Source organism: Morchella importuna (assembly GCF_003444635.1).
Source record: "Morchella importuna strain M04M26 chromosome Unknown Morimp01GS076, whole genome shotgun sequence".
NCBI lineage: Eukaryota > Fungi > Ascomycota > Pezizomycetes > Pezizales > Morchellaceae > Morchella > Morchella importuna.
Window position 1 is genome coordinate 27,106 of NW_025763472.1, and position 26,065 is coordinate 53,170.

The 26,065-nt window shown below is 46.7% G+C and overlaps 8 protein-coding genes across 8 annotated transcripts; 4 read left to right on the forward strand and 4 right to left on the reverse strand.

The window, feature by feature from the left end:
* Positions 1-487: 487 nt before the first annotated feature.
* On the forward strand, positions 488-4,636 carry LAJ45_11590 (uncharacterized protein; the record flags this gene model as incomplete). Its single annotated transcript, XM_046121073.1, has 15 exons — positions 488-752; positions 811-848; positions 907-976; positions 1,031-1,099; positions 1,160-1,414; positions 1,473-1,936; positions 2,002-2,157; positions 2,209-2,457; positions 2,509-2,616; positions 2,684-3,121; positions 3,176-3,240; positions 3,293-3,700; positions 3,748-3,853; positions 3,905-4,351; positions 4,412-4,636. 15 exons carry the CDS (start codon positions 488-490, stop codon positions 4,634-4,636), a joined length of 3,363 nt encoding a protein of 1,120 aa, XP_045965726.1.
* Positions 4,637-4,796: 160 nt separating this feature from the next.
* Positions 4,797-5,188, reverse strand: LAJ45_11591 (uncharacterized protein; the record flags this gene model as incomplete). The annotated part of the gene is made up of 2 exons (XM_046121074.1): positions 4,797-4,883; positions 4,949-5,188. 2 exons carry the CDS (start codon positions 5,186-5,188, stop codon positions 4,797-4,799), a joined length of 327 nt encoding a protein of 108 aa, XP_045965727.1.
* A 259-nt stretch (positions 5,189-5,447) lies between these two features.
* On the forward strand, positions 5,448-7,468 carry LAJ45_11592 (uncharacterized protein; the record flags this gene model as incomplete). The annotated part of the gene is made up of 11 exons (XM_046121075.1): positions 5,448-5,577; positions 5,647-5,756; positions 5,809-5,872; positions 5,927-5,961; positions 6,021-6,078; positions 6,127-6,178; positions 6,233-6,349; positions 6,404-6,985; positions 7,036-7,056; positions 7,113-7,245; positions 7,316-7,468. The coding sequence occupies 11 exons, from the start codon at positions 5,448-5,450 to the stop codon at positions 7,466-7,468; spliced, it is 1,455 nt and encodes a 484-aa protein (XP_045965728.1).
* Positions 7,469-9,136: 1,668 nt separating this feature from the next.
* Positions 9,137-11,052, forward strand: LAJ45_11593 (uncharacterized protein; the record flags this gene model as incomplete). Its single annotated transcript, XM_046121076.1, has 3 exons — positions 9,137-9,407; positions 9,470-9,987; positions 10,111-11,052. 3 exons carry the CDS (start codon positions 9,137-9,139, stop codon positions 11,050-11,052), a joined length of 1,731 nt encoding a protein of 576 aa, XP_045965729.1.
* A 900-nt stretch (positions 11,053-11,952) lies between these two features.
* On the reverse strand, positions 11,953-14,233 carry LAJ45_11594 (uncharacterized protein; the record flags this gene model as incomplete). Its single annotated transcript, XM_046121077.1, has 6 exons — positions 11,953-12,189; positions 12,246-12,694; positions 12,900-13,462; positions 13,519-14,031; positions 14,113-14,158; positions 14,218-14,233. 6 exons carry the CDS (start codon positions 14,231-14,233, stop codon positions 11,953-11,955), a joined length of 1,824 nt encoding a protein of 607 aa, XP_045965730.1.
* A 1,023-nt stretch (positions 14,234-15,256) lies between these two features.
* LAJ45_11595 (uncharacterized protein) lies at positions 15,257-19,073 on the reverse strand (the record flags this gene model as incomplete). The annotated part of the gene is made up of 4 exons (XM_046121078.1): positions 15,257-15,608; positions 15,668-16,608; positions 16,672-17,483; positions 17,543-19,073. 4 exons carry the CDS (start codon positions 19,071-19,073, stop codon positions 15,257-15,259), a joined length of 3,636 nt encoding a protein of 1,211 aa, XP_045965731.1.
* A 1,690-nt stretch (positions 19,074-20,763) lies between these two features.
* LAJ45_11596 (uncharacterized protein) lies at positions 20,764-22,617 on the reverse strand (the record flags this gene model as incomplete). The annotated part of the gene is made up of 1 exon (XM_046121079.1): positions 20,764-22,617. One exon carries the CDS (start codon positions 22,615-22,617, stop codon positions 20,764-20,766), a length of 1,854 nt encoding a protein of 617 aa, XP_045965732.1.
* A 2,279-nt stretch (positions 22,618-24,896) lies between these two features.
* On the forward strand, positions 24,897-25,799 carry LAJ45_11597 (uncharacterized protein; the record flags this gene model as incomplete). Its single annotated transcript, XM_046121080.1, has 3 exons — positions 24,897-24,994; positions 25,098-25,115; positions 25,193-25,799. The coding sequence occupies 3 exons, from the start codon at positions 24,897-24,899 to the stop codon at positions 25,797-25,799; spliced, it is 723 nt and encodes a 240-aa protein (XP_045965733.1).
* Between the last annotated feature and the right edge of the window lie 266 nt (positions 25,800-26,065).

Consider the following 26,065-nt stretch of genomic DNA (forward strand, 5'->3'; position numbering starts at 1 on the left):
ATTATAATCCAGGTGATGGATTGGAGCAGATAGAGTTAACCAGGAACACAACTGACATGGTATGTAAATACAGGTATTGTAGATACAATAGTGGGTGTTAAATTTGTTGTTATAACTCCATGGGGACGATGAGTGATCCCTTGTGATTTAGACACACACTGAGTGATTCTTTATGATTACATGTAGGTCCGGGTCTCTTCCACTTCCATTAGGTATTGGGTTGAAATGTTCAAATCTACAAATCCTTGCCCTGCTAGGGCCTTGATATCGACAAGCTAAGTCTCGCTTCTGATTCGCGAGGCTTGGCGCATATACTGCCGCGGGTTATGTAATTTCACTTCAAAGTAAAGGGTGTGCCACCACGCGACGCGACAGTACTACTTCCAGACCCGCCGTACTGGGCAGGGACAAAACAACAGATCGTACTACATCCCTACCATTTACACTCTCACATACTCAATTGCAAAAGTTGCAAAAAATTGCAAAAATGCGGAAGGCCAACGCAGAACGCAAGACACCTAAAAAAGGAGATACAGCAAAAAAAGCCCCACCCTCCTCTGGCAAACAGCAGCGTACCCTGTTATCATTTTTTACTCCAAAAGCAGACTCGTCCAGCCCGAAAAAAGAAGCTCAATCATCAATTGGAAATGATGTTGAAATGACTATAGAGGAAGATGTTACTCCAAAGGCAATTTCTCCTACGAAGGGCCCTTCGCCCAGTGGCGAAGAGACTACTACTAGGAAGCGAAAAGGCAAGCTTTATCTAAAGAAAATTTAAGATACGCCGCTCACTATCAATGATACATGTAGTTGCTTTTAACTACCAACCCTCAAGCCCAACTGCAAAAGTTGTATGTCTTTACACCTGCAATATTATTGACCTAAGGAATTTACATATATTATTAGGCAGCTTGGAAACTCGATAGCGATAAAGAATTGAGTGATCAAGAGGAGGAGGAAGAGCTTCCAGTCAGAAGTACAAAACCCGACCCCCCCCCCCCCCCCGGGAGATTTTTTCTAATCGACTTAGGTACCAAACGAGCTCGACGAGCTATTAAGGATGATTATGAGGAGGACGATTTTGTGGTCGATGATGACGGTATAACCTATCCACAGCACCTTGGCCCAATTGCTCAAGCTCATTGACTGGGTTGTGTAGAAAGTGATTTAGATTTACCTCAACCCCAGGGTCTAATGAAGAAGCAGCAGCCATCAGCAGAGCCAACTCCCAAGAAACTTGCAAGCACGTCAAAGTTTGCATTCCGGCCAACGAACGGCAATTATACCCCCGTTAAGTCGTTCCCTCAACCGAACACTCCAAGGAATTCAAATAATCCAGCAGCATCAAAGAAGGAAGGGAAAGAAGTGCGTTACGAATGGTTGGTTGATGTAAGAGATGCCGATAGGAATAAACGTAGGTCATCTACATTCGGATCATCAAGGGTCTAGGAGTTATATTGACAGAGGTTCAGCTGGTGACCCGGAATACGACCCCAGAACTCTTTTCATACCGGATTATGCGTGGGCTAAGTTTTCCCCATTCGAGAAGCAGTATTGGGAGATAAAGCGCAATCTTTATGACACAGTTGTGTTTTTCAAGAAGGGGAAGTTTTTTGAATTGTTTGAGGACGATGCTACCATCGGGAATCAGGAGTTTGATTTGAAGATGACTGAACGCGTCAATATGACAATGGTTGGAGTTCCAGTAACCTCATTTGATATGTGGGCTTCACAATTCATCGCGAAGGGCTACAAAGTTGCACGCGTTGACCAGAAAGAGACTGCCTTGGGTAAAGAGATGCGCGAGAAAGGATCTAAACCTGGAAAAGAAGAAAAAATTATCAAGCGCGAGTTAGGTTGCATTTTGACTGGAGGAACTCTAGTGGATGAATCGATGCTACAGGATGATATGGCTACTTACTGTGCCGCAATAAAGGTGAGTCGGACTTTTATTCTTTGCTGCTGAAGTCGCTACGTATAATGATTCTGATCCTGGGGTAGGAATCCGTTGAAGATGGAAAACCCTGCTTCGGCATTTGCTTCGTTGATACTTCAACTGGTGAATTCTCGATGTCAGAATTTTCGGATGATCTAGAACTTACCAAGTTTGAAACATTGATCGCACAAATTCGGCCAAGAGAGTTGATCCTTGAAAAGGTAAGATATGTACATTCAAGCGACTAATAAACTGGCTGACATTCTGGTCAGGGTCTTATCTCTACTCCGGCTCTTAGAATTCTGAAGAGCAACACCCCTTTGACAACCATTTGGAATAAACTCAAACCAAACCAGGAATTCTTAGAGGCAGAAGCAGCGATCCGTGAAGTTATGAGTAAGAATTACTTCCCCAGCGAATCAGACGATGAGATGGACAAATGGCCCGAGGCACTTCGTGATTCCAAAGACAAGGAGCTTGTGATGTCTGCATTTGGTGCTCTTTTGTGCTATCTACAAAAGGTATGATCGATGTTTTCATCTTAGCCAGATCATTACTAACACTATTTGTAGCTTCAAATTGACCAAGAACTTATCAGCATTGGTAACTTCCGGTGGTACGATCCCATTAGAAAGGCAACATCATTAGTCTTAGATGGACAAACGCTGTTGAATCTTGAAGTAAGATAAAATCTACTTTCACCTCCCCCCCTCCCTATAGTCTTAGTCAGTGGCTTATTGAATTAAGATTTTTGCGAATTCATATGACGGAGGTTCTCAAGGGACCCTGTTTTCCTTGTTGAATAGATGTATAACGCCGTTTGGGAAACGGATGTTTAAACAGTGGCTTTGCCATCCGCTTGCTGATGCCATTAAGATTAATGCAAGACTTGATGCCGTTGATGCCCTGAATGCGGACACTGGGTTTCGGGATGCCTTTGTCTCACGATTAAGCAAGATCAATGATCTTGAGCGCCTGATATCTAGGATTCATGCTGGAACCTGCAAAGCTATTGACTTCCTTCGTGTTCTTGAAGGGTTTGAACAAATCCGTGACGCCATGGAAGACATTCAGGCACACGGTGAAGGGGAAGGATTGATTGGAATGTTGATTTCTAGCATGCCTGATCTGAAGCAATGTCTGCAGCCTTGGGAAGCTGCCTTTGACCGCGAGAAAGTTAGGACTGTGGGTGTTCTAGTGCCTGAAAGAGGCGTAGAGCTCGATTTTGATGAGTCTCAGGGCACTGTTGAGGGTATCATTAGCGAGCTTCATGCGGTATTGAAAGAGTACAGTGTTAAACTGAAGTAAGCAAAGCTATAACGTCCAAAGCAAAAGAAAACTCTGACAGTCCTTTAGGTGCAAGGAACTCAAATTTGCGGATATTGGTAAAGAAATCTACCTCGTCGAAGTACCCTCAAAATATTGGAAAAGTGTTCCGAAGAATTGGGACCAAATGTCTGCAACTCAAAAAATCAAGCGCTTCTATTTCCCCGAAACTAGAAAGCTTGTGAGATCTCTCCGAGAGGCGCAGGAAATCCATGCACAAATCGTCGAAGGTGTTGCAGCCCGCTTCTTTGCAAGATTCGACGTAGATTATTCGAAATGGCTCAGTGCTGTGAAGATTATTGCCTACTTGGATTGTCTGATCAGCCTCGCCAGGTCGTCTGCCGATCTTGGCGACTTAAGCTGCAGGCCTATTTTTGTTGATACAAAGCGAAGTGTTCTGGACTTTGAAGAACTTCGTCATCCTACTATGATTTCTAGGTATGGTCTCATGCCGAATTTGAGTATAAGCCAACTAATGTATTCAGTGTCACGGATTTCATCCCCAACGATATACAATTAGGAGGAGAAAATCCTAATATAACCCTCCTGACCGGAGCAAACGCAGCTGGAAAATCTACAGTCCTCAGAATGGTACGTCAATCTCCCTTTGAAGAATATGTCACAACTAATAATCTGCTGCAGACGTGTGTCGGTGTGATAATGGCCCAAATTGGATGTTATGTTCCTTGTAAATCCGCAAGGCTCACACCTGTGGATCGTATCATGAGTCGCCTAGGGGCAAATGACAATATTTTTGCAGCTCAAAGTACGTTCTTCGTTGAACTAGCAGAGACGAAGAAAATACTTTCGGAAGCTACACCACGTTCCCTAGTCATTCTTGATGAACTCGGACGTGGTACGTCCTCATATGATGGTGTTGCTGTCGCACAGGCTGTACTTCATCACGTCGCAACTCATATGGGCTGCATTGGGTACTTTGCAACTCATTATCATTCACTGGCATCCGAGTTTTCCCATCATCCTGAGATCGAGGCCAGGCGTATGCAAATCCACGTGGATGAAGAAAATAGAAATATTACTTTTTTATATAAATTGGAGAAGGGTGTTGCTGAAGGTTCTTTTGGAATGGTAAGTTGATTGTTTTCTCGACTATGCACTCAATTTACTGACTTTGTTCCCCCAACTCAGCATTGCGCAGCCATGTGTGGTATCAATAAGCGCATCGTTGACAGAGCAGAAGAGGCTGCGAAGACCTTTGAACACACTTCGCGTTTGAAGGATAGTTTGGATTCAGCCCGTGCTGGTACTTACATTCCTTTAGGTTTGCAAAGTGATTTAGCTTGGATTCTGAGGGGGAATGGTGTTGGTGACGATGCTATGAAGTCAATCGTTCAAGCGATAAAATGTTTATGATGTTTGCATAACTATTAAATGAGTGGTCATTTATTTTTAAGTCGGCTGAAGAATACAGATGTTATATATCCATTTGAAAGAACAAGTCTGTATCTGTTGATTAGTCAGAGGGCATTTGTCTGTCAAACATGGATGGTAATTAAATTGTACCTGTGAAATTTTATTTCGCGTAGACAAATATACGCAAAGCCTCCACAACGTTTCCTTCACAAGATCTTAAAGCATCTGTTGCCCTTGCCTTGGTCACCTGTAGGAGGAAGAAATGAGTAAAGTTGACAGAAGCTGTCGGAATTGTAGTATTGTAAATTTTACCTCCATCTCCTCGACAATAAGAGCCACATCTGCGGCATTTACTTTCGTTGAAGCGACAGGAGCCGGCTTTGCAGTATTGGCTTTTGTAACGCTGAGATCTTGCATGGCTTTTCCGAGGGCCTCAGCCGACTCATTGTTGACCGCAGCATCGTCACTTGTACTTTCCATGGACTCCATAGCCTTGAAGCGGGCTGCATCTTCAGCATTGGAGGGAACGACGCGTTCTTCGGGTTCGGTCATTGCACAGAGTTTTTGTGGGGGATTTGCGATGTCCTGTATCGTATATGGGATGAATTTTCGATATTCTTGTTCTCAACTCTGATGTTGAGAATTTCCACATCTGGTAGCGGGGGTTGCAGCCCACTACGATGTTTGTATTCTAGCCAGATTGGCAGCGGGGACCTGCATGAAAATATCAACCGTACCCCGCCTCTTGTCCACTCCACACAAACGCCATCCCGATCAACTACAGGTCTTAGATCACTTTTAAGATAGCAAAATGACCAGTCCCCCTGTCGAACTACCTCTTAGCCAGGCTGCCAGAAGCGCAGCTGCTCTGAGATCGTCCAATATTGACGCCAGTATTAGTAGCATAGTTGCAAATTACAGTAATGTTTGGAGTCCATCTTGTGAGTTGGACCCTTAGCCCAGGTTACCGAAACCCTTATGTGATATACTAACCATCGTTCTTCTACTAGCCTGGCAGTCAAAGCCAATGAAGCAGAACGTTACCTACGACAACCAAAAAGCTGTCGAGAAAGCCCTTCAAAAGCTGGAATCTTTACCTCCCCTTGTGACACCATCGGAGGTAAATTGGAGGCGCTAACAATGGTATCGCAATAAACTAACTGAAAATTTAGATCGTGAAACTACGTAATTCGTTGAAAGAAGTTGCTCTTGGCAAAGCGTTCCTTTTGCAAGGAGGTAATCTCTTGATGCAGTAAATCTGAAACTACCAGTTGCTAAGTTCATTGGCAGGCGATTGCGCCGAATTATTTGATTATTGCTCGGATGTATGGGCGCCCCTCACAATTCGCTTCATATATATATTAAATTGACTGACACTGCCTAGGGACCAATTGATTCTAAGATTAAACTTCTCCTTCAGATGAGTTTGGTATTGATATGGGGTATGTCTGCTACCTTGCGAAAATGCGCAAAGATTCTTATCCTTTTAGGTGGTAATATCCCCGTGGTACGCATTGCCAGAATGGCTGGACAGTTCGCCAAGTAGGTTACTATCATCTATTTCTTATCACCGACAGCCTCTGATGGCCTGGAAAGGCCGAGATCTAGCATGACCGAGGTAGTTGATGGGAAAGAGATACCATCTTTCCGTGGTGATAATATTAATGGGTTTGACCCAGCAGACAGGACTCCTAATCCAGAGCGTCTAGTAACGTAAGTTCTTGAATCACGATCAATTCTTTAAAATTTCCCTGCTTACTATGATAGCGCTTATTTTCATTCCGCGGCTACCCTGAACTACGTCCGCGCCCAATTGGCTTCTGGCTTTGCTGATCTACACCGTCCTTTTGAATGGACCCTTAACCATGTTCAAAACGACCAGACTAAGCAGCTGTATCAGAAAATCGTAGACTCAATCACTGAGACTATACGTTTTATGACCACTATCGGAGCAGACAGAGCACACAGTCTCGGAACCGTTGATTTGTATACCTCACACGAAGGACTCCACCTTGAGTATGAGCAGAGCTTGACTAGATCTCTGAAGGATCCTGTGGATGGGAAGAATAAATGGTTCAATACATCCGCTCATTTTATCTGGATTGGAGATCGCACTAGACAGCTTGATGGTTCTCATGTTGAGTATTTCCGCGGTATCGAGAATCCCATTGGTATCAAGGTCGGCCCTACAATGAAAAATGATGAGCTTGTTGCTTTGCTTGATATTGTCAACCCTAGCAAGGAGATTGGCAAAGTGACTCTAATTACCAGATATGGAAAAGATAAAATTCACGACCTATTGCCAGGGCATATCAAGGGTATTCAGGGCTCAGGACATGTCGTTATTTGGTCAGTACTCTTTAAGTCCCAACCAAACAATGGTCTGCTAATTCTCCTAGGCAATGCGATCCCATGCATGGGTATTAATTTCCTTGACTTTTATAATATTTCAACCCTCATACTAACATGCTACCAGAAACACTCATTCATCAACTATCGGAGTAAAGACTCGCCAATTCTCGTCTATAATGGCAGAGCTTTCTGCCGCCCATGCCATCCATAAGGAACATGGTACTCACCTTGGTGGTGTACACCTCGAACTAACCGGAGTAAGGCCGAGCCCACACCTTCTTATTCTATTAAATTGACATACTCATGAAACTCTTTCCCAACTTTTAGGACGCCGTTACCGAGTGTGTTGGTGGCTCTGAGTGTCTCACGGATGAAGATCTCTCTTTGAACTATACTACTTATTGCGATCCTAGACTCAATAACAAGCAAGCTCTCGAGGCTGCTTTCCTTATTGCCGGATGGTATAGAGAACGCTCTTGATGCTACACAATATTCGATGTCCTGCATTAAGCACTGTGATCTGCGTTTTTATCGGGGGTCCTTAGTAGAGGCATTTTGACTTCAATCCAAAACTTTTTACCCTGAGTAGCTTTCGGCGGGTCGGAGATTTATTTGCCGAGGCTTCTGCTTCAGAGAGCTGAGATTCAAGTATCGGGTTTTAGCAAGTCTGCCAAGCCTGCATTTGCTCCACTCTATTATTAATTCCCGAGTGACGAACCATGATTAAACGTGATTTCTGGCCTTGTATCATTCCCGCTCTAGAAATGATCATTCTTATACACAAAACCCCAAACCACTAGAAGAAAGTACATAAATACTTACTATTATAACACCGTAACAAATTACATAGCCGACTTTACCCCGGGCCCGTATTAGAACCGCGCCTCTTTGTGTTATGTCATGATCACCACCATTCTATGTATCACCACTTTCCAACCCATCCGAATTTTCAAACCCTGGAAAACTCTTCCGTCGAGATCTCCGCACTTACAAGGCTGACCACTACCCAGTTATCTGCCCCAGAGATCGTCCATAGTGAAGTGAAGGGAAAAACAGCGAACGAATAAAGGTTCTTTCAGGAACAGAAACCTACCTTGCTTTTTGTGCATATGCAGGACTAGTCCATCAGTAGAGTAGGTTGCTATCCATCATAGCCGATTCGACGGAACAGCGCAACCTGTGTTCTCGTGCAACGTAGCCGGAGCGACCGGGGGCTCGTACCGGTAACTTGTAAGTGGATACGGTACGGAGGCCTCGGTTTGGTACGGAACCGAAGTTTGGTTAAGCTTAACTCGATGGTGGTGCCGAAGGTGGCCATGGGTGGAGGGGTCGATGGGTGGAAGTGGTTGGTGGAGCGGGTAATGGGGGTCTACTGCGCTTCGTATTGGGGTGGTTTGATATTTTGCTTCTGTGGTGGTGGGAGCTACAACAGAATGCAGCTCAGGTACCCCAGCAGCTATGGCATAAATATATGTACCTACATGGTCTACGTATTGTACCTGTTGGTTGTGTGATACAATACCTACCTAGAGTACATGCTCTGAGGCAACACAACGACACATACGTATGACTCTTGCGAATGATCTGGGATGACATATAAACATGTTTAGTCTTCTAGCTGTAGAATTAGTCGTAGCTACTCTATATTATCTTCAACAATGCCACAATACGTATACCCCCCGTCTCGTATTAGCCCTGTTCCCGCGGCCGTCTTAGACAAGGTATGTACGTCACTTATCAATCCCACGATACCATATCGCCGTGATCTTCATGGCCCATGCAGAATAGCTATATCCCTGTCTTTCTTGTTGTTAATTGTCTCAGATCAATGCACGGCTCTCCTCGGGTTGCAATTGAAGATCGGTGCTATTTCCTCTCTTGCCTGGTTCTCAGCCGCGAGTTTGGAGTACTGAACTGGGCCAACAGTACTAATGATTTTCGGATTTCATGTCTCCATTGGTCGATTATAAGACATAACCTAGACTATGTATTCTCAGCTGAACTTTTACGTCTATACAAGACTAAAGTAAGTGCTCATGAGTATAAATATCAGCATGTCGACAGGAACAATCTTGAGAAGTCAGTAGTCAGTAGTTAGTACCGTCCGAGTACTGCTATACAGGTTAATCTGGTTATAAATCTTTCACGATGCGTCCCATCTTCCAAACCCTCATAACTTCTACCTTCCTATTACAGACAGCAATAACCACCACCTCAAGCCCTCAATGCCGCTGTCTTCCATCTTCCCCATGCTGGCCCACTTCCTCTGAATGGACCGCTCTAAACCAGACCGTCTCTGGCAAACTCCTTGCCGCCCACCCTGTCGGCTCTGTTTGTCACGACCCCACATACGACGCAGCCGCCTGCGCCGATGCTACAACAAACTGGAGCTCCTCAAGTTGGCGCGGTGATAGGCCCGGTATGCTATACTAATAGTCCCATAAGTGCAATTGAGTGTGATAATTGAGAATATATATATAGGCGGCATGGTCGGAGTCAACTGGGAGGTAACCCGCAACGAAACGTGTTACATTACCACACAGCGCAACAGCACATGCGGACAAGGCCGTATACCAGTCTACTCCATTGCTGCCACGACCCCCGAGGATATCCAGACGGGTGTCAACTTTGCGCGTACGCACAACTTGCGGCTGTCGATCAAGAATACCGGGCATGATTTCCTAGGACGATCAGCGGCGAAGGGGTCGTTGCAAATCTGGACGCATGCTATGAAGAGCATTAAACTTACTGATGATTTCCGACCTGCAGGGTGTAGCCCCGAAAAGAAGGGTGAGTCAGCGGTGACAATTGGCGCAGGAGTGCAGTTGCGAGAGCTGTACAAAGCGGCCATGGAAGGTAACCGGACCTTTGTTGCTGGGTTTGCGAGTACCGTAGGTGCCGCAGGCGGGTATATCCAGGGTGGCGGACACTCAGCATTTGGGCCGTGGCAGGGAATGGGCAGCGATAATGCGTTGGAGTTTAGGGTTGTTGTTGCGGATGTAAGTTGTGCTAACCCCTAAATCCCATGTCAATGATTGTTTTGCCTGTTTTTTCAATACCTTAAGACAATGATCGTTTAGTAGGTTTCTGTTAATCCTTACTAACAATTTCATTTCTCGCAGGGGTCTCATGTCATTGCGAACGAATACCAGAACACTGACCTCTACTGGGCCCTCCGAGGCGGCGGCGGCGGTACATTCGGCGTCGTAACCAGTGTCACGCTCCGGACATTTCCAGACGTCCCCATGGTCATAGCGCTGTATAATTTCACCGCGCCCGCCGATGAGTACTACAACTTCCTCACAGACTTCTACAACTACGTCCCCGCCATTAGTGATGCCGGTGGCTCTGGTTATCATTTCATGTTCAACAACCCCCCACAGCCAAATTTCAAGTTGACAAACTTCTTCCTCAACCAGACAAACACATCAGCAGTGAGCGCCATATACGCACCTCTTGTCTCAGCCTGCAAATCGAACACCTCCGAAACAGTATTCCAGTCCCTCCTCCTCCCTAGCGCAGCAACATTTATGTACTCCCGCCTTACTGGCACCGAGCTTGCCGGCTACAACGCCGTTCTCGGCTCCCGTCTCATCTCCCGCACCTTCATGGACTCAGAGACCGGGCCCGAGAAGCTCGTACATGTGCTGCGCGCGCTCGCGCCGAACCAGGGCTCAGAATTCACGGGGCACCAGGTGGCTGGTGGAAAGGTTGCACAGAATGCACACATCGACAGCGCGATCAACCCAGCATGGCGCCGGGCGATCATGCATCTGACGTTCCATCGGGGATGGTATGACGACACGCCAGTGGCAGCACAGGAGGCCATTACAAAGAACATCACGAACGTGGAGATGGGGATGGTGAAGGCGTTGGAGCCGGATATGGGCGCGTATCTGAACGAGGCAGATCCAAACGATGAAGACTGGCAGAAGATATTCTGGGGGGATAACTATGAGAGGTTGGGGGCGGTGAAGAAGGAGTGGGACCCGCAGGATGTCTTTATGTGCTACCCTTGTGTGGGTGCGGAGAGATGGGACCGCGAGGGTATCTGTAGGGTTTAGTTGGCTTGGTTTGTTTATATAGTTAATATTTGAGTAGTAGTATTCCCAGTGTCACCAGTTGATTGTTTTCTTATGACATTAAATGAATAGTTAAATGAAGAAAAATCTTCGGCCACGAGAGATCCGCTTCCGCATTTATCTTGCCGGAAACTGTAAGGATGTCGTTTCTAACGCTAGTGAGCTGATGACTATGAGTAAAAGGTCTCTAGGGGCCGACAGATGGACCGGATTGTTAGAAGAATTTTACTGTGTATAGCTAGAGGCAGCGCAGCTATGTGGTTGTTGCCATGCAGGGGTAGGAATTTCATGTAGGATATGAGGATGACGAGCCCCGTTGAATCCCGGCCGAAGAGGAGGAGGAGGCCAGTAAACATTATATAGTTCCCAGAGTTATATTATCGTTTATGGCCAAGTAGTGCAATTCCTACCCATGATCAAAAGAGTGCGCTGATCCAAGGGAATTGAGTTGGAATATACTATAAGGCAGATATATAGACATCCCACCAAAAGATTATATCTACACTGTGTGGCGAAGAGCGTATCAACTTTCCATCAGTCAAAACCTACTGAACATGTATATAGCGTAATCGATTGGATCATGATGTATCACTCGTGCTCAGTTTTCAACTGTTGTGTTCTTCCGTTTGGAATTTTATATCGCTCAAACACGCACACACATGTCTACGGGTTTCCCTGGTAACATTATTTAAATCCCGAGGTTATATTATAGTATACATCTATATATATAATCCCCTCTCTTGCCCGCTATCAAACAAACCTCTACTTAGAACTACAAGTCTTGTAATTACTTCGGCTGATAAAAATACAAATATATAATCATGCACGCCATAACACCGCCCAGCCAAACTCCTAAGGAAATAAATTTACATCTTCGACTAACTAATATCTCCTCTCTCTTAACACGGCCTCGGCTCTCTCCAAGAACCTATTAAACTCCACCACTGTAGCCAATGTCCCCGTCCCGTCGCTTCCACCACCCGTCACTGCGGCCGCAACTGTTTTGATCATGGCTTCTAGGCCCTCCATCCCTTCCTCTAGTTCACCCGGTTCTCGTGCCTTTCCTCGTTCGATGGTGTGGGTTACGTCCGCGAAGGTTTGCGAGATATGGTTTTGAGTCTATCCGCGAGTTAGCTAAATATATATATTTCGTGGGAAAGGTCTTTTTAAGATACCTCAGCACTCTTTGCGGCCATCTCATGTGCCTTCCTCACATCATCCATCTTCACCGCAACCTTACCCCTCTGCCTCTTGGTTTCCAACAATTCGGCCACCAGTTGTGCTTTTCTCTTCTGTGCCTGCCTCACTCTCATAGTAAGGCTAATATACCTCTCGAGCTCATCGGTAACTTCAAGAAGTCTGCAACTGAACTCTTCTTTGAACGCAGCAATAGTCCTTTTCTCGAGGTTACTTTTGGCATACTTTTCCCAGTATTTGTCTAGAATTTCTCCAGCCACCTGGTTGATCACATCGACGGGGTTTACACCACCACGATTGGACCCGGGGGGTAGTGCATACGAGGCTGACTTTGATAGGCGGTGAACGATAACTGGGTATGTTTGGGTTTCGCCCTCTTCCCGGGTGGGCGGGGCTTGGATTGTTTTGGTTTGGGCTGTTTCTGTGGCTGGGTAGAGGAGTTCTTGCGAGATTTGGAGAGAGATTCTACATCTGAATCGGCTTCCCCCCCAGAGTCGGATAGGTCGCTGGGTTCGAGTTGCTGCTCCTGGCCCAGCCCATTTGCCTCCCCCTCTTCTTCCCCCCCCCCCCCCCCTCCTCCTCCTCGTCGTCTTCCTCATCGACAGGAACTCGTGGAGGTGCTGGTTTCTTACCAATAAGCTGTCTTTTCCGTTTTGGCCCTGTTTCCGAAGGTGTTTCTTTCCCCACTTCTTCAACCGGATCATGCGCCATGTTTTTAAATGGCTGGAGCTCGTCTTCGATTTGCTCAGGTTGACCCTGACCTTCTAGAATGACCTTCCTCCGTTTATTTCGGCTCCCCGGACTCATTACAGGGACTACAAGAGCGTCACTCTCACCATCTCCTGGTACTATCTGCTGGATCATTGATCCATCCGCTTCTTGTGTCGGCTCTTCAATGACCATTCCAATTGTTTGATCTTCCGTTATCTCCTGTTGTTCGTTCTCTGGTTCTGATTCCCCTCCCGCCTCATTCTGCTTATCTTCCTCTCCCTCTTCCGCGTCAGCTTCTCCCCCTTCATATGCCGAGTCCCCTAATCCGTCAATTTCCATCAACACTTGTTTCTGCACCTGTGCCTCTACCTCTTCGACCAATTCTTTTTCGGCCTCGACGCTTTCCTTCTCCCTGACAGCTGTAATTTTTGTAACTGGTTGCAGTGGCTGGATTGTGAACCCGATATCTGCGACTTTACGCGTTCTATTTCTGGTCAGCACAAACACACGCTTTAGCTCGTTAAGTACCAGGCAACTCACCCAGCACCCCTCTGCCTCATAGCAAGCTTCTCCTGCCGCCTCTCCGCAGCTGCATTGAGGCGCCGCTTTGTAATCCCATCGGCCTCGGGAGTGGTAAGGAATTTATCAGGACTTGGCTGCCTGGTTCTCTTCCCGCGTGCAATTGGCGTGACTGCTGCCACAGCTGATGTCCGAGTAGTGGTAATAATTGGTAGCGCCGGCGCATCAGATGATACCGGTGTTCTACCGCGGGGCGGTGAATTGCGCGGCGGTGATTTGCGCGTTACATCTGGCTTATCGAGGGGAACGGGAGCTTCTTCTTGGAGTGGAGAAGGGCTTATTACTCCGCGAGCTGCTCCGGCTGGGTCCGATAATGGTGGGTTTGTCCGAGGGCTTGTCCGTCGCGGCGGGACTTGGCCTGTTGGTGGTGAAGTGGCTTTCGGGGGTGCGGGAGGGGGTACTGCCTCTCCTACCAAGGCAGTGGAGACACCCCCGACGGGTCGTATTACAAAGCCATCAGATAGAACTGGACGTCTATTCGTAAACCATTAGAATTATTCCGCTGCGACTTGTTGAGAGGCGGGCTAAAGGTCATTCCTGAACTAAAAAACTTACCCAGCTCCTCTTTGTCTCATTAGTCGCTCCAGATTTCTTCTTTCCCCTGGGTTCTGGGTTAGCAGGAGGAGAGATAGAGGAAGGAATAGAGAGTTAGAGGCATACTCCACCCGGGCTCCATCTTGCGATTTTTTAATTGGCGGTAAAGACGGGGAATTTCAAAACGCGTGTTATCTTTAGCTCATGTCAAAGGGAGTGGGATGCGACGTTTGGTCAACGCGTTGCTGCCGAGTGACAGATGTGTGCTGACTCATCATCAAGCCAACAAGTGGTCAATGCGAGGGGTGCCACGAAAGACAATCCCGAACTTGAATTCCGGCTATGCAATTAGCTATGCAAACTCACCGGAATACACGCCAAATAATGAGTCTGGAAGAGAGGAATGCCGTGTGCATGTTTCAGGCTGAGTAGATCATCATCATACCAAATCACTCTGGTTAGATACATACCTTGAATCAATAATACAGTAAAATACTGCGAACGTGAACTTGTCGTGTGAACACTTGACCTCAGGATTTAGACATGAAAGGGGAATATCTTTGAGCTATATAGATAACCTTAATTTACGCCTGTGGTAAGACTGCACCGTGCCCTACATATTGTTGAGAGCAATCCACCCCCGCGTGTCTCCAAGAACAAAGGCACTCCTCCGGACAGTTCTCCTGTCACGCTCATCGCAAACTATCACAATGGAATTCTTTAGTTAACTCTAGCTTTCTGCACTTCATCCAAACTTCTTTCTGATCAAAATTTATAACTCAAGCCCACTATTTACAAGAATCAAAGAAGAGCATGACTGTTTAATCTACACCCAAGAATGATTAAGGGATAGAAAGAATAATAATAATGACAAGACCCACCGACCAACTTCATGATAGTTTCTCGCTAGTTGGCATTAAAGAAAGACAAAAGAAATTGCACCAATGACTGTTGGAACTATGCAAGTAATATGCATGTCAAAAAACAGGAACACTGACATAGGGGTTTAAAAATACAAAGAAGGGGGTGAAAAACGAGAATTGAAGAAGGCTCATAAACAACTCCAGAAACCCAAAACCGAGTGCCTCAAAACAATAACAATACAACTCCAAGTAATATTCAATACGCATACGCAACCAATGCCATTTCATTTTATGCCTTTTTCTTATCGGCGAGCCCCCTCCTCTTCATCATCGCTGGCTTCACTGGAATCTTCGATTGCTGACATCTCAGGAATTGTGAACCCTGTCATATCGTACTCGTCCTCGTCATCCGTTTCGGCTCTGCCACGGTCGGATTCACGCTCGTCATCATTGCCGACTCGAAGGTCCTCTTCCTCATCGTAATCGGACCCTCTGACAAACTCTTCATTGACATCGTAGAGGGCGTAGATTTGGTCGCATTTGTAGTCCATGTCGGCAACAAGCTCATTCATCTCGTTGGTAAGCATCTTTCTACGCTTCTTGCCGATGGTGGGGTCCAGATTCATAAATTCATCCGCCTTTTCTTGGTAGTTCCTATGAGATGAGGTATTTTAGTATCACGGCAATAGAAAGAAATGTGGGGAGTGTCTTACAGTTTGAGATGAGAGAACTCATCTTGAAGCTGCCTAACAACTTTTGAAAGTTGTCTTCGAGGAGCCTGCGAAGGTCTTGGAGTTGGCTCTTCTTCATATCCATCATGGGCTTTAATAGCAGCCTTTTTCTTTGAAGCAAGCTCAAGCACAGGAGCGGGGATGGCCATGGAGTTATCGATATCAGCAAGTGGGTTTGCATTCCGTTGTTCTTCTTCTTTAGTTCGAAGTTTGTTCTCGCGATGGCAAACAGTGCATTGGTCTGGGTCGTGGGCAGCCAGACGGTTGACTACTTTCTGAACACGTTCCGGGAGAATAGTGACGTCTTCGGCAGGTGTCTCTGGAGCATCAAGCGGGATCTTCGCTGGAATTGGAGGAGGCGCAAGAGGGTTTTTGATCAAACCTTCTTCAAACTCAGACGTCGACTCATTTTCCTCCATGTTTTGCTTTGCGATTTCTTCAGCCAGGACACCTTCATCCTCATACTCCTCCTCAACCTCTTCTTCAACTGGGACATTCATTGTCAAATCCTCATCATAATAGTAAACCACTTTCTTGATGAGTCTTGTTTTCTTGGCCGGTATCTGTGCTTTCGCCTGTGATACGGGATCAGATAGGGGCACCTTGGAAGGCTCTGGGTGTGGTGAAATAATTGGGGAAACCATTGGTTTCTCGACCTCTTTGCCCTTACTAAATCGTTCTATCCTGACTAACTTGGGTGCTTTGCCGGGCTCAGAAGGCTCGCCAGATTCAGTTTGATGCGAAACTTTTATCAATATTGGCTTCTTAGTAGATGTCCTAGACTTCGGCCGTTTTTGCTCCTTGGATCGGGCATCCTCTGTCGCTATGACCTCGAGAATGGCGGTATTGGCATTGGCGGCGGCTGCCTTTCTTTTTCTCCTCTCTTCATTGATATTCTTTGCTATTCTTCTAATATCCTCGGGCTAGTTTACTCATGTGTTAGTTGTATATGAAATATTCGGGAGATTTGGGCATGGTGGACTTACAGAAATAGACATAACAGTATCATCTACAGCAATCATTTTTTCAAGATTCTTCCCTTTCTCAACGTCCCTCTCTACGGATACACCACCAAGTACGCCCCTATCTTCTGCTTTATCGATAGTCACATTTTTTGATCTTTTGGGCAGAGTAAATGGCCGTTCTTTGCCCAGCAGCCTGTTAGATTCCACTAATGCCTGATTGACTCTTAATGCCTCGAAAGGAATATCTGGGCGAAGTTCCCTGAGTTGCTGTTTGATCAAGTTGTCGAGTTTCTTTTGCTGCTCAACAACCCGTTCCTGCTCCCTCTTGTCATCTGCTTCTTTCTGCCTTCTTGCATGTGACTCCATTGCAAGTCGTTCTTGCTCCCTTTCTGCCTCCCTTTCTGCCTCCTTCTCCCTGGCGCGCTGCTCCTTCCTTCCTGCCTTTGCGGCTTCCCTCTCTGCCTTCTCTGCCGCCGCAGCGGTGATCGCATCGCGCTTTGCGGCCTCATTCATCACATCCTCTGCGTTCATTGCAGCCTCCTTGGCTACCTTGGCTTTTCGTCTCAGACGGTCTTCTCGCTCTTTCCATTCCTCACGTTCCAGCCCGAGCAGCTTACTTTGCTCAAGAATTTCTTGGCGTAGTCTCTGAATTTCTGTCTGGAGCTCTAGTATGGTGTTTTTGAGGTCTTCGTTATTAGCGATTGCCATTGCCACAGAATTGACAGCGTGGTTGCGCTCCTCCTGCATGTGCTTCAGTGCAATTTTGGCGGTCTCGAGGTCTCGTGTAGACCTATCAAGCTGTGTGTGGAGGCTATTGACTGCGCTTTCAAGTTCTACAGCGAAAGAACGTTAGTATCTGCTTAAGAAGCGGAACCAACCCAATTGAACATACTGAGTTTCTCCATTTGAAGCTCTAATTTGGCTTTCTCCCTCATTCTCTCCTGCGAATCACCATCATCACTACCACCAAAAGCGCTATCGCCGCTGCGCTTTCGCTCAAGATTCTCCCCAACTGCCCTTGACTTCTGTCGTTCCATTTGAGTGCGTGTCTCACTCCTTCGGAGCTCAGTCTCGAGTCTCATGCAACGATGTTCAGCCTCTGCCTTAGATTCTTCCAACTTCGCGACTTTCTCCTGGAGAAGTCTCATCGCCATTAAGATTGCACGCTCATCGTGGGGTATTGGGATAGAGTCGATAGCCCTATGGTCCTTGGTATTGCCGAACGGTCCCCTCTTCATTGACATTCTAGTTGCGTCTCCAGGATAACCAGAGATAAGCTCTGACAAGTCCGACATTTCCGGAAGCATGAAAGATTGCTGTGTAATTCCCGCAGTTATGTTGTCTCGTTTGCCCGGATTATAGTTCTTGAGCTGTTGAAGCTTACTTTTTACATCCGTAGATGTTGTGTTACCTTCCAGACCAAGCTCATGCAAGAACGCATCTGTAGACTTGAAGTTCTGGGGGATTTTCGCTGCTGGTTGTTTTCGACTCTTAGCAATCATTGCAGGAAGATCGTCTGTGAGGTCATTTCCGTTTGTTTCCGGGATACGGGCGACACCTTTCTCCTTCGTAGTTGCCTTAGTTTGTCGGGGCTTGGGGGAACCCCCGAAACGCGCATTTCCGAAACCACCTCGACGTTTAATGCTGCCGGCATCGGAACCGGATCCTTCAGCGTCACGTTCGAGGGTTCGTTGGATACCGGGGAAGCGCGATTGTGAGCCGCCGCTGCTGCTGGATACAAAATCTCCAACCTTTACTCCACTTGTCTTCGTCCGTCTATTGTTTTGTGGTGTCGAAACGTCCAGCTGAGACAGATCAAAGTTAATCATGCTTCCTAGTCTCTGCCCATTCGAGGCCGCGCCTGTTCGCGCCTCAACCTCTTTGCCTTTGTTACCAGCGGTTTGAATTGAGCCTCGAAGCTCATCTGAGTGCGCACTTCCGGAGCTGTTTTTTCGCTCGGCGGGCACATTGGAGAAAAGTTTCCCACCCGACTTTCGAGTGCTTCCACCGATCGAGAAGGGATGGTGAGATGAAAAGTCGATTGACCGAAGGCTATCATCTAATCCGGCTTTATTATTATTATTTCTGTTAGCTCCACGTCCAACCTCCATGCTGTCTTCGGTTATATCGTTTCCAGCCATCGAAAAGTCGGGAAATTGGTTCAGCAGTTGGGTGTTTATTGTTGGTGTTTGTTGAAGCATGTCGATTTTGCGAGTGGACATCCCTTGCGCGTCGTTTGAAATGTCGAACGAATCGAGCGTGCCGCTGTCATCGTTGTTGTGACGACCACTACCATGAGAAGACGAAGAGAACGAATTGGACTGGAAGTCACGCGCGAGCTCACGCCCCAACCGAAATCGGTCGTTATCAGGGTCAGCCATAACAGGGCCAGACGGATAATCTGTCTCGTCAAAATAAGCCATTATGGCCGATTGTTAATGCGTGCGTCTTGATATTTATTGTTATGATGAAGAAGGTGGATGTTATTGTTGACGTTTTTGTTGATGTTGGTTGTTAATGCACAAGTGTGCGTTCACACGTTTGGAGCTCGCGTTGTACCGTGACTACCAAGTGAGACTGGAGGGGAAGTGGTTGGAGGAGTCGGCTGTAGTTGAGGCTAACAAATTTTACTCGGACATTACAGCAAGCAACCGAAAAGCAGCAATTGTCTCTTTGGGAAGGGAGTGGGCGGTAGGAGGCGAGGGACGGACCAGTGAGGGTGCTGGGTAGCGGAAGTGGGATGGGTTGAGTTGGATGTCTGTGGATAAAGAGATTGTATGGAAGATGGGGATGGTGCAGAAAGACAATAGGTTTGAACAGGGGACAGACTCGACTCTCTCCCTCACTCGCCCAATCACTCAACTCACTCTGGAGTTATGTCTCTCTGGGTATTGCAGACAGACAGAGAGCAGGCATAGAAGATGGGGAGGGCTTTTCATAGACAAAGAGTTGGTGTCTTTGTTGTTGTTGTTGTTTGTTTTGCTTCTCTTCTTAAGGACGCTTGGCGAACAAGGGCCCACACTGCTCATACCATCTCTAACCGCGAAAGTATGAACAGTACCTACATGTAGGTATATACAAGCCAACCAACCAATCAAACATCTTATATACTCTAATACTCTGAAGACTTTTATTGGGGGTTCAACCAATCTTCGTAGGTCCTTATGTTTGTCCTCATGATTCTCTGGATACTTACGAATGCGCTCATGGAGGGTATGATCACTTGTTGGGCAATGTGTACTACATGTAAATATCAAATATTACATGTACACATTACTTTAATGGAATAGTATCAATTGTGAATATCTTTCCTACTGTACACTACAAGTAAAGACAAATCCCCAAGAGATCCTACAACTCAAAACAGTAGAAAGACGGGCATTGTCAAATACAAAGGAAATTGCCCAAAAACCCAGCGGATGCCCCCTAACCCATTAAAAAAACATACGAAAGGTAATACATGCATATGGGATACGGAAGTCATGACAAAGAAAATCTGCCGAGGCTAGGACATGGGCAACATGGACTTAAAAAATTATTACAAGTAGATAATACTGAGATGAAAAACCAAGCCCTAATGAATAGAAAAACGGAATGAAAATACCCTAACGCATCGTCTTGATCAACATTCCTCCCTTACTCTATACTCTCCTCCAACATAAGATATCAAGAATGATAAAAATAAAAACCGCCACACGCTTCGTAAATAAACCCCAGATTGGATATATGCTTACTGCTTTAGTCGAATAGAAGCAAGAAAAAGATACAGATGAAACTTAATACATTCTCGAGGTCGAAATCAAAAAGATAAAAAAAAATGTTATATAGATATAAAAGGCAAACGTTCCCCACCCGAAACATCTCTGACCCCCGTTGGCTCCAGCAAACAAAACAAATAAAAACACCTAGTCAACGCTCTTTAAAAATAGTAAGGGTAATCTTAAATAACCATAGCACAGAAGAAGTGGAAAGTAGAGAATAAAAGAACTCGAGACAAAGGAAGAGAAGAAAATAATAAAATCCCACAATCTGCTCATACAATAGACTAGTGCAGTGCACATTGAAAAATCTTACGTGCATACGGGTAGTCATAGTTCGCCGAGGAAATTCCTATCACTCCTTAACCAATGGCGCTGGTTCCTCGCCATCTTTTCCCTCACCCTCATGCACCAAGGTGGTTGATGATGTTGTGGTAGTAGGTGATTGCTCCTCATCTTCTTCCTCATTCACCTCGGCCTCATCCTTTGTGGTAGGTACTTCAATCGCGACAGGGACTTTCTCAACAGAAGCCTGCTCAACAGTAACTTGCTCTACTGGAGCTTGCTCAACAGCCACCTCCGCAGGAGCCGCGGCTTCCACAGGAGCTGCCGGGTCTTCGGTCGTCTCGGGCTTGGATTCTTGCGCAGCTTCCGCAATATCCTCCTTCACCTCCGGGACAGCGTCTTGAGCGACCTCTGTCTTCTTTTCGCCTGTCTTCTGCTTCACCAGCCTGGCTAGTGATGGCGGCAAAGATGGTTCCCGTCTGCGACTTGTGCTGGCTACAGACGCTGAGCGTTTCGAGGGCGCACCTACCGCAGGTTTCTTGTCTGAAACTTTACCAGCACTAGCGGTTGTTGGCCTCATCATGCGAGACAAGAAATCGCCTCCTGCGCCTGCAGGGGTAATGCTCGCCAGGGATCCAACACTGGTTCTATTTGGGTTCCTAATCGCAGCTGAGGTTTGTGGTCTCTGAGGCGATCTTTGTTCCTTCCTTCCGGGCCTAGAAGAACCAGTTCCGGAATTACCCCGACGCATGGCAACAGAGCCTTCTGGTGGTGACCGGTTACGAACAGACGCGGATGATGGTGCCCTGGCATTGCGGGCTGCCGCAGCCTTTTGCTCCGCCGTAAGTTTGGCCGCAGATGCTGTAGTCGACGCGAACGCAGAACTACGGACAGTGGGAGGCTTTGTTGACTCACGTGCTGGCTTCGTTGTTTCTGACTTTTGTGTTGCTACCGATTTCGCCTTCGATGCAGCTGTAGTTGGGCGAGACTTTGGTACTGTCGATGCCGATGTCGATGCCGATGCGACAGCAGGGGTGCGGGCCCTTGAAGATGCAGGGGCAGTGTTCGTAGTAGTTGTGGTTGATTTCGCTCGTGATGAAGAACTTGAACTTGATGCGGCGTTGCGCGCTGGACTTTTGGGGGCGAGTGCCGGAGAGGGAAGCGGGGATGCAGTGTTAGACTTCGATGAAGGGAGAGAGAGGGTCTTCCCAGATTTGTTAGTAGCTACCGACTTGGTGCTTTTGCTGGTGAAGGCTGATTTGGTGGGAGACCTTGGCGCCGGCGCACCTTTGACCGTACTAGATTTCGACTTTGGTTCTTCCTTAGTAGGCTTCGCCTGACCTTCCTTTTTCTCCCCATCTTCATTTGACCCACACACCGGCTCAATTGGCGTAACTGGGGTTTCATCCTTCTTTGTAGAGACCTTCTCAAAAGCAGGAAGCAATACCGTAGGCTTAACTGGTTCTTGCTTTGGCTGCGAAAAACGTCCACCATTTATAATCCCAAAATCCTTTTTGGAACTCAACTCATCAGGTGTCCTCATTCCATTGAGAGCCTCTGTAATTTGATCTCTGCTGTCAATTGCAGGGTGCTCCTTTCCCAAAGCCTCCAAAGCCTCTCCGGACAGCTTTTGGCCTTCGGGAAATGTTACTGTAGGACTCGTTACTGAGGGACTGACTGGTACCTTCTGCAGCCCAAGAAGCCCATTGTTGTTCCCTGTGACAGCCACAAAGGAGGTCCTGACCTTACCAAGAGGCCTAGGGGCAGCAGGACTCTGATCCCGAGAAGAAGTACCAGCCGCAGTGCTGCCACTCGTAGGAGCTGGGGAAGCAGGGTTGGATTTTTCGAACATTGCGAGCAAGCCCTTAACACCGGCACCGGAGGGGCGAGAACCTCCAGTACGTGTTGATTCCGGGGAAGCCATTGTTTCTTTTTGTCTATTAAACCTCCTAGTTTATGACAAATTTCTCGTGTATTTTATTGGATTGTTTCTGAGCTCGGCTGGCGGGGGAGGGGACGGTGGGATGAAAGATATTGCTTTTTCGATCCTTTCTGGCGACTGTGTTCTTTTATTGAGGAACGCCCTATTACTTCCCGGTGGAAGAAAGGAGGGAAGCAAAGAGCTGCAGACGGAAAGGTCTGCTCTGCTGGAATTTGGGATAAAGGATAGTGGATGAATAATCACAGGGATGAATGAATGTTATGGATGAAAGGAGGGAGAGGAGACGGAAGAAGAGCGAGAGAAGAGCGAGAAGGGAGAGAGGGGTAGTCGTGTTGATGTTTGTGTGTTTACCGCGTGTTCTCTCAAGTACTGCGGGACGGAAAGGTACAGAGGTTTTTAGGTTTGTGGAGGGAAAATAGTGGCAGCAGCTCCACACCGCCCCGCCGCCGGGATTGGGCAATAACTATGGTTGCGACGTTGGACCGGTAGGGTAGCCGCGAGTTGAAAGTTTCAGGAGTAGTGAGTGTAACGCGCGAATGGATGAGAAGGAGGAAGAGTAATTAATAATGAGAGGATCAATCAGGATTCCTCGAGGTTCTGAAGGAGTTTAAGCGACAGGGAGTGCAGATTTTCCAAGTAAAGGGGAAAATGAGTATGTCCGTATATGTATATGTCTGTCTGTATGTCTGTCTGTATGTAGAAATGCCAGGGTACCTATGTGGAAGGGTTGGGCTAACAGGAAGTGAGGGAAGGGAGAGTGACCGTTGGGTGGGCGGCTGTGGTAGGTATCGTGGAGGAAGAATGAATATAGGAGAAGGAAGGTGAAATAGACGGATATGACGAGGCCGAGGGGAAGGACGGGCGGCCAGGACGGACCACAATTGAGCACAGTACTTTAGAGTATTGTTGAGTGAACGAGCACAGCACAGCACAGAAACACAAGGGGGGGGAGGGTGAGGCTGCAGAAGTGGATTGAAATAGCAACAGACGCGATGTTTACACCCGCTGGTGGGTGGAGGGAAACAAAACACGATGGAATGGAATTTAGATGTAGCCTCTAGACTTCTCTTTTGTACCGTATGTAGAGTGTGTACTTACAAGTGTGTACTCGTAGCTTTATAGCGTTTCCAAACACGACCAATATTGCATGACATACGAAAAAGCGCCAAATCCACCTTTTTGTATGTCATGCAATATTGGTCGTGTTCGGAAACGCTATAAAGCTACGAGTAAGTGTTGTATGCAAAGTGATTTGAGGTTGCTGCAGTCCACCTAACTAATACTGACTTCTTACACCTCTACTCTGATCTGGGTCTACTCTGGATCTATTTTTCACTCTGTACGCGTGTGGTGCTTGCTTGCCCACCTCAGCCCTCCAATGTGCTTTTTTCACTGCACTTCGCTACTACTGTATCCACTATTATCTGTTGTCTTGACTGGAGTCATCAAGTTCTCGTGGCGATGAACAATTATTTCTGGTGGTGCATTAGCGAGAAGCCACACGCTGGCCACACCACAGTGGCCAGATTATTCAGGAAAGGGATTCTGAACAGGGGATTGGAAAGGGGCCTGGTAAATTGGTAAATTAGGTACTCGGCTGATGTTTCACTTCTCAAACCCATGCCCACCGTCGCCAGCCTAGAAACTTCCGTTTCGATTTGCACTAGATGTCTACTCATCAAATTGAGGTCCCTACCTGACACATACCTACAGGTACACAAATACATACCCTACTGGCAGTTTGGGGAAATATTCTGGCCTTTTTTTAAATTACACTTGTAAGCATGGGTCATGTAGATACGGACTTGCATTTATACGTTACATATTCGCATATCTGTCCTTTCCAGATACATGTAGTATTGAGGTTGGGGGTTTTTATGGAGAAGGACGGCGTGCTGCCTGCATGGGCCGCTCAAGGCGGGGTATCCAAAGTACTCATATCAGCGCATCTTGCGTTCTGGGCACCCCACTAGCAACGGGAACTTCATGACGTTGAGAACGGTCCGTGTCTACCTCGCTCATACTCTAAATACGTACTGTCCTACTCGCAGTATCCAGTCATAAAACCATCAACCTTCTATTACTCCTACAGTACTATTGTTGGCGGCGGAGTTCCCAGTGTCTACTCAATCGGTTCAACTCGCAGTTAATTTGACAGAAGTACCAAGTACTTCACAAGAAGGGGAATGGCGACTGCAAAAATCCAGCATGCAGCAAAGGGAGCATCCAATGCTGCATATATCAATAATCCAATTCTCGCTATGTTCAACTACTTTCGTGATGAACTCGACGAGCACCATGACCGTCGTGAGCGGGTTATCAAGGCTTCGCGCGATATCACTGCGCTCAGCAAGAAAATGTACAGAATCCATCAATGAATTTACCTCGGAGAGAGAGAAGATCAAGAAAAGAAGAATAAAGGCGTTGATAGAAGATAAAAAAAAAAATTAACACAATCACAGGATTTTTACTCTTCAACGGTACATCTCCTCATTCCAATTACTCATACTATTCCCACCTCCGCTATGGTCGCTGAATTGGGCTTTGAATCACACAGTGCCCGGAAACTACTAGCTCCACTTCCTGCATCCCTGGACAAGGAATACCAGACCCGTCACTCCCAGATTCAAGCTCTATTCTCCTCGATTGCACCTGACCTCCAAGACCTCAACGCCCATCGTTACGCTAGACAAATTTCGGGTGGGATCCAAGAGTACATTGAAGCTCTCTCCTTCCATCATTATCTCCTCACCGGATCCCTCATCCCTCTCGCTTCCGTGCGTGACAACGTCCGCAATCTCATAGAAATTACACCAGCAGACTACATCCTTGGGATCTTTGACCTGGTCGGCGAGATTATGCGCTTTGGGATTACAATGATTGCCACGCGTGGTGATGTTTCGAAACTACTACGCGACATACGGGAGCTAAGGATGCAGTTCGAAGCTTTAGATACCTCTGTAGGAGGAGGAGGTTTGTTAGGCAAGGAGGTTTCTAAGAAGATGGGCGTCATGCAAACATGTGTCGAAAAGGTTGAGACGGCAGTTTGTGGATTTATCGTTAGAGGAAGTGAAAGGCCGAAAGGCTGGGTTCCAGAATTGACAATAGAGAGGGCGGTTGGCGGGGGAAGAGGAGGTAATTTTGATGAAGATGGGGAAACGTGATCTCAAACTCGGAGCATCAAAGAAAAACCCTTTACGCGAAGGAAATTTGACATGATTTGCACGGAATCTTTTCAATTACCCATCGAGATTCAATGCTCAGGGGATTTTTCTTTTTTTTATTTCTCGCAGCTACTTTATCAATATTTTCGCGAATCGACAAGTACTAAAGTAAATTGCTATCAGCATGGCTGATGCCCTAGTAAAAATGATGTTAGTCACGAGAATGCAAGAAATGCTCGCTAGTATCCTAGAAAATCTCGACTTTT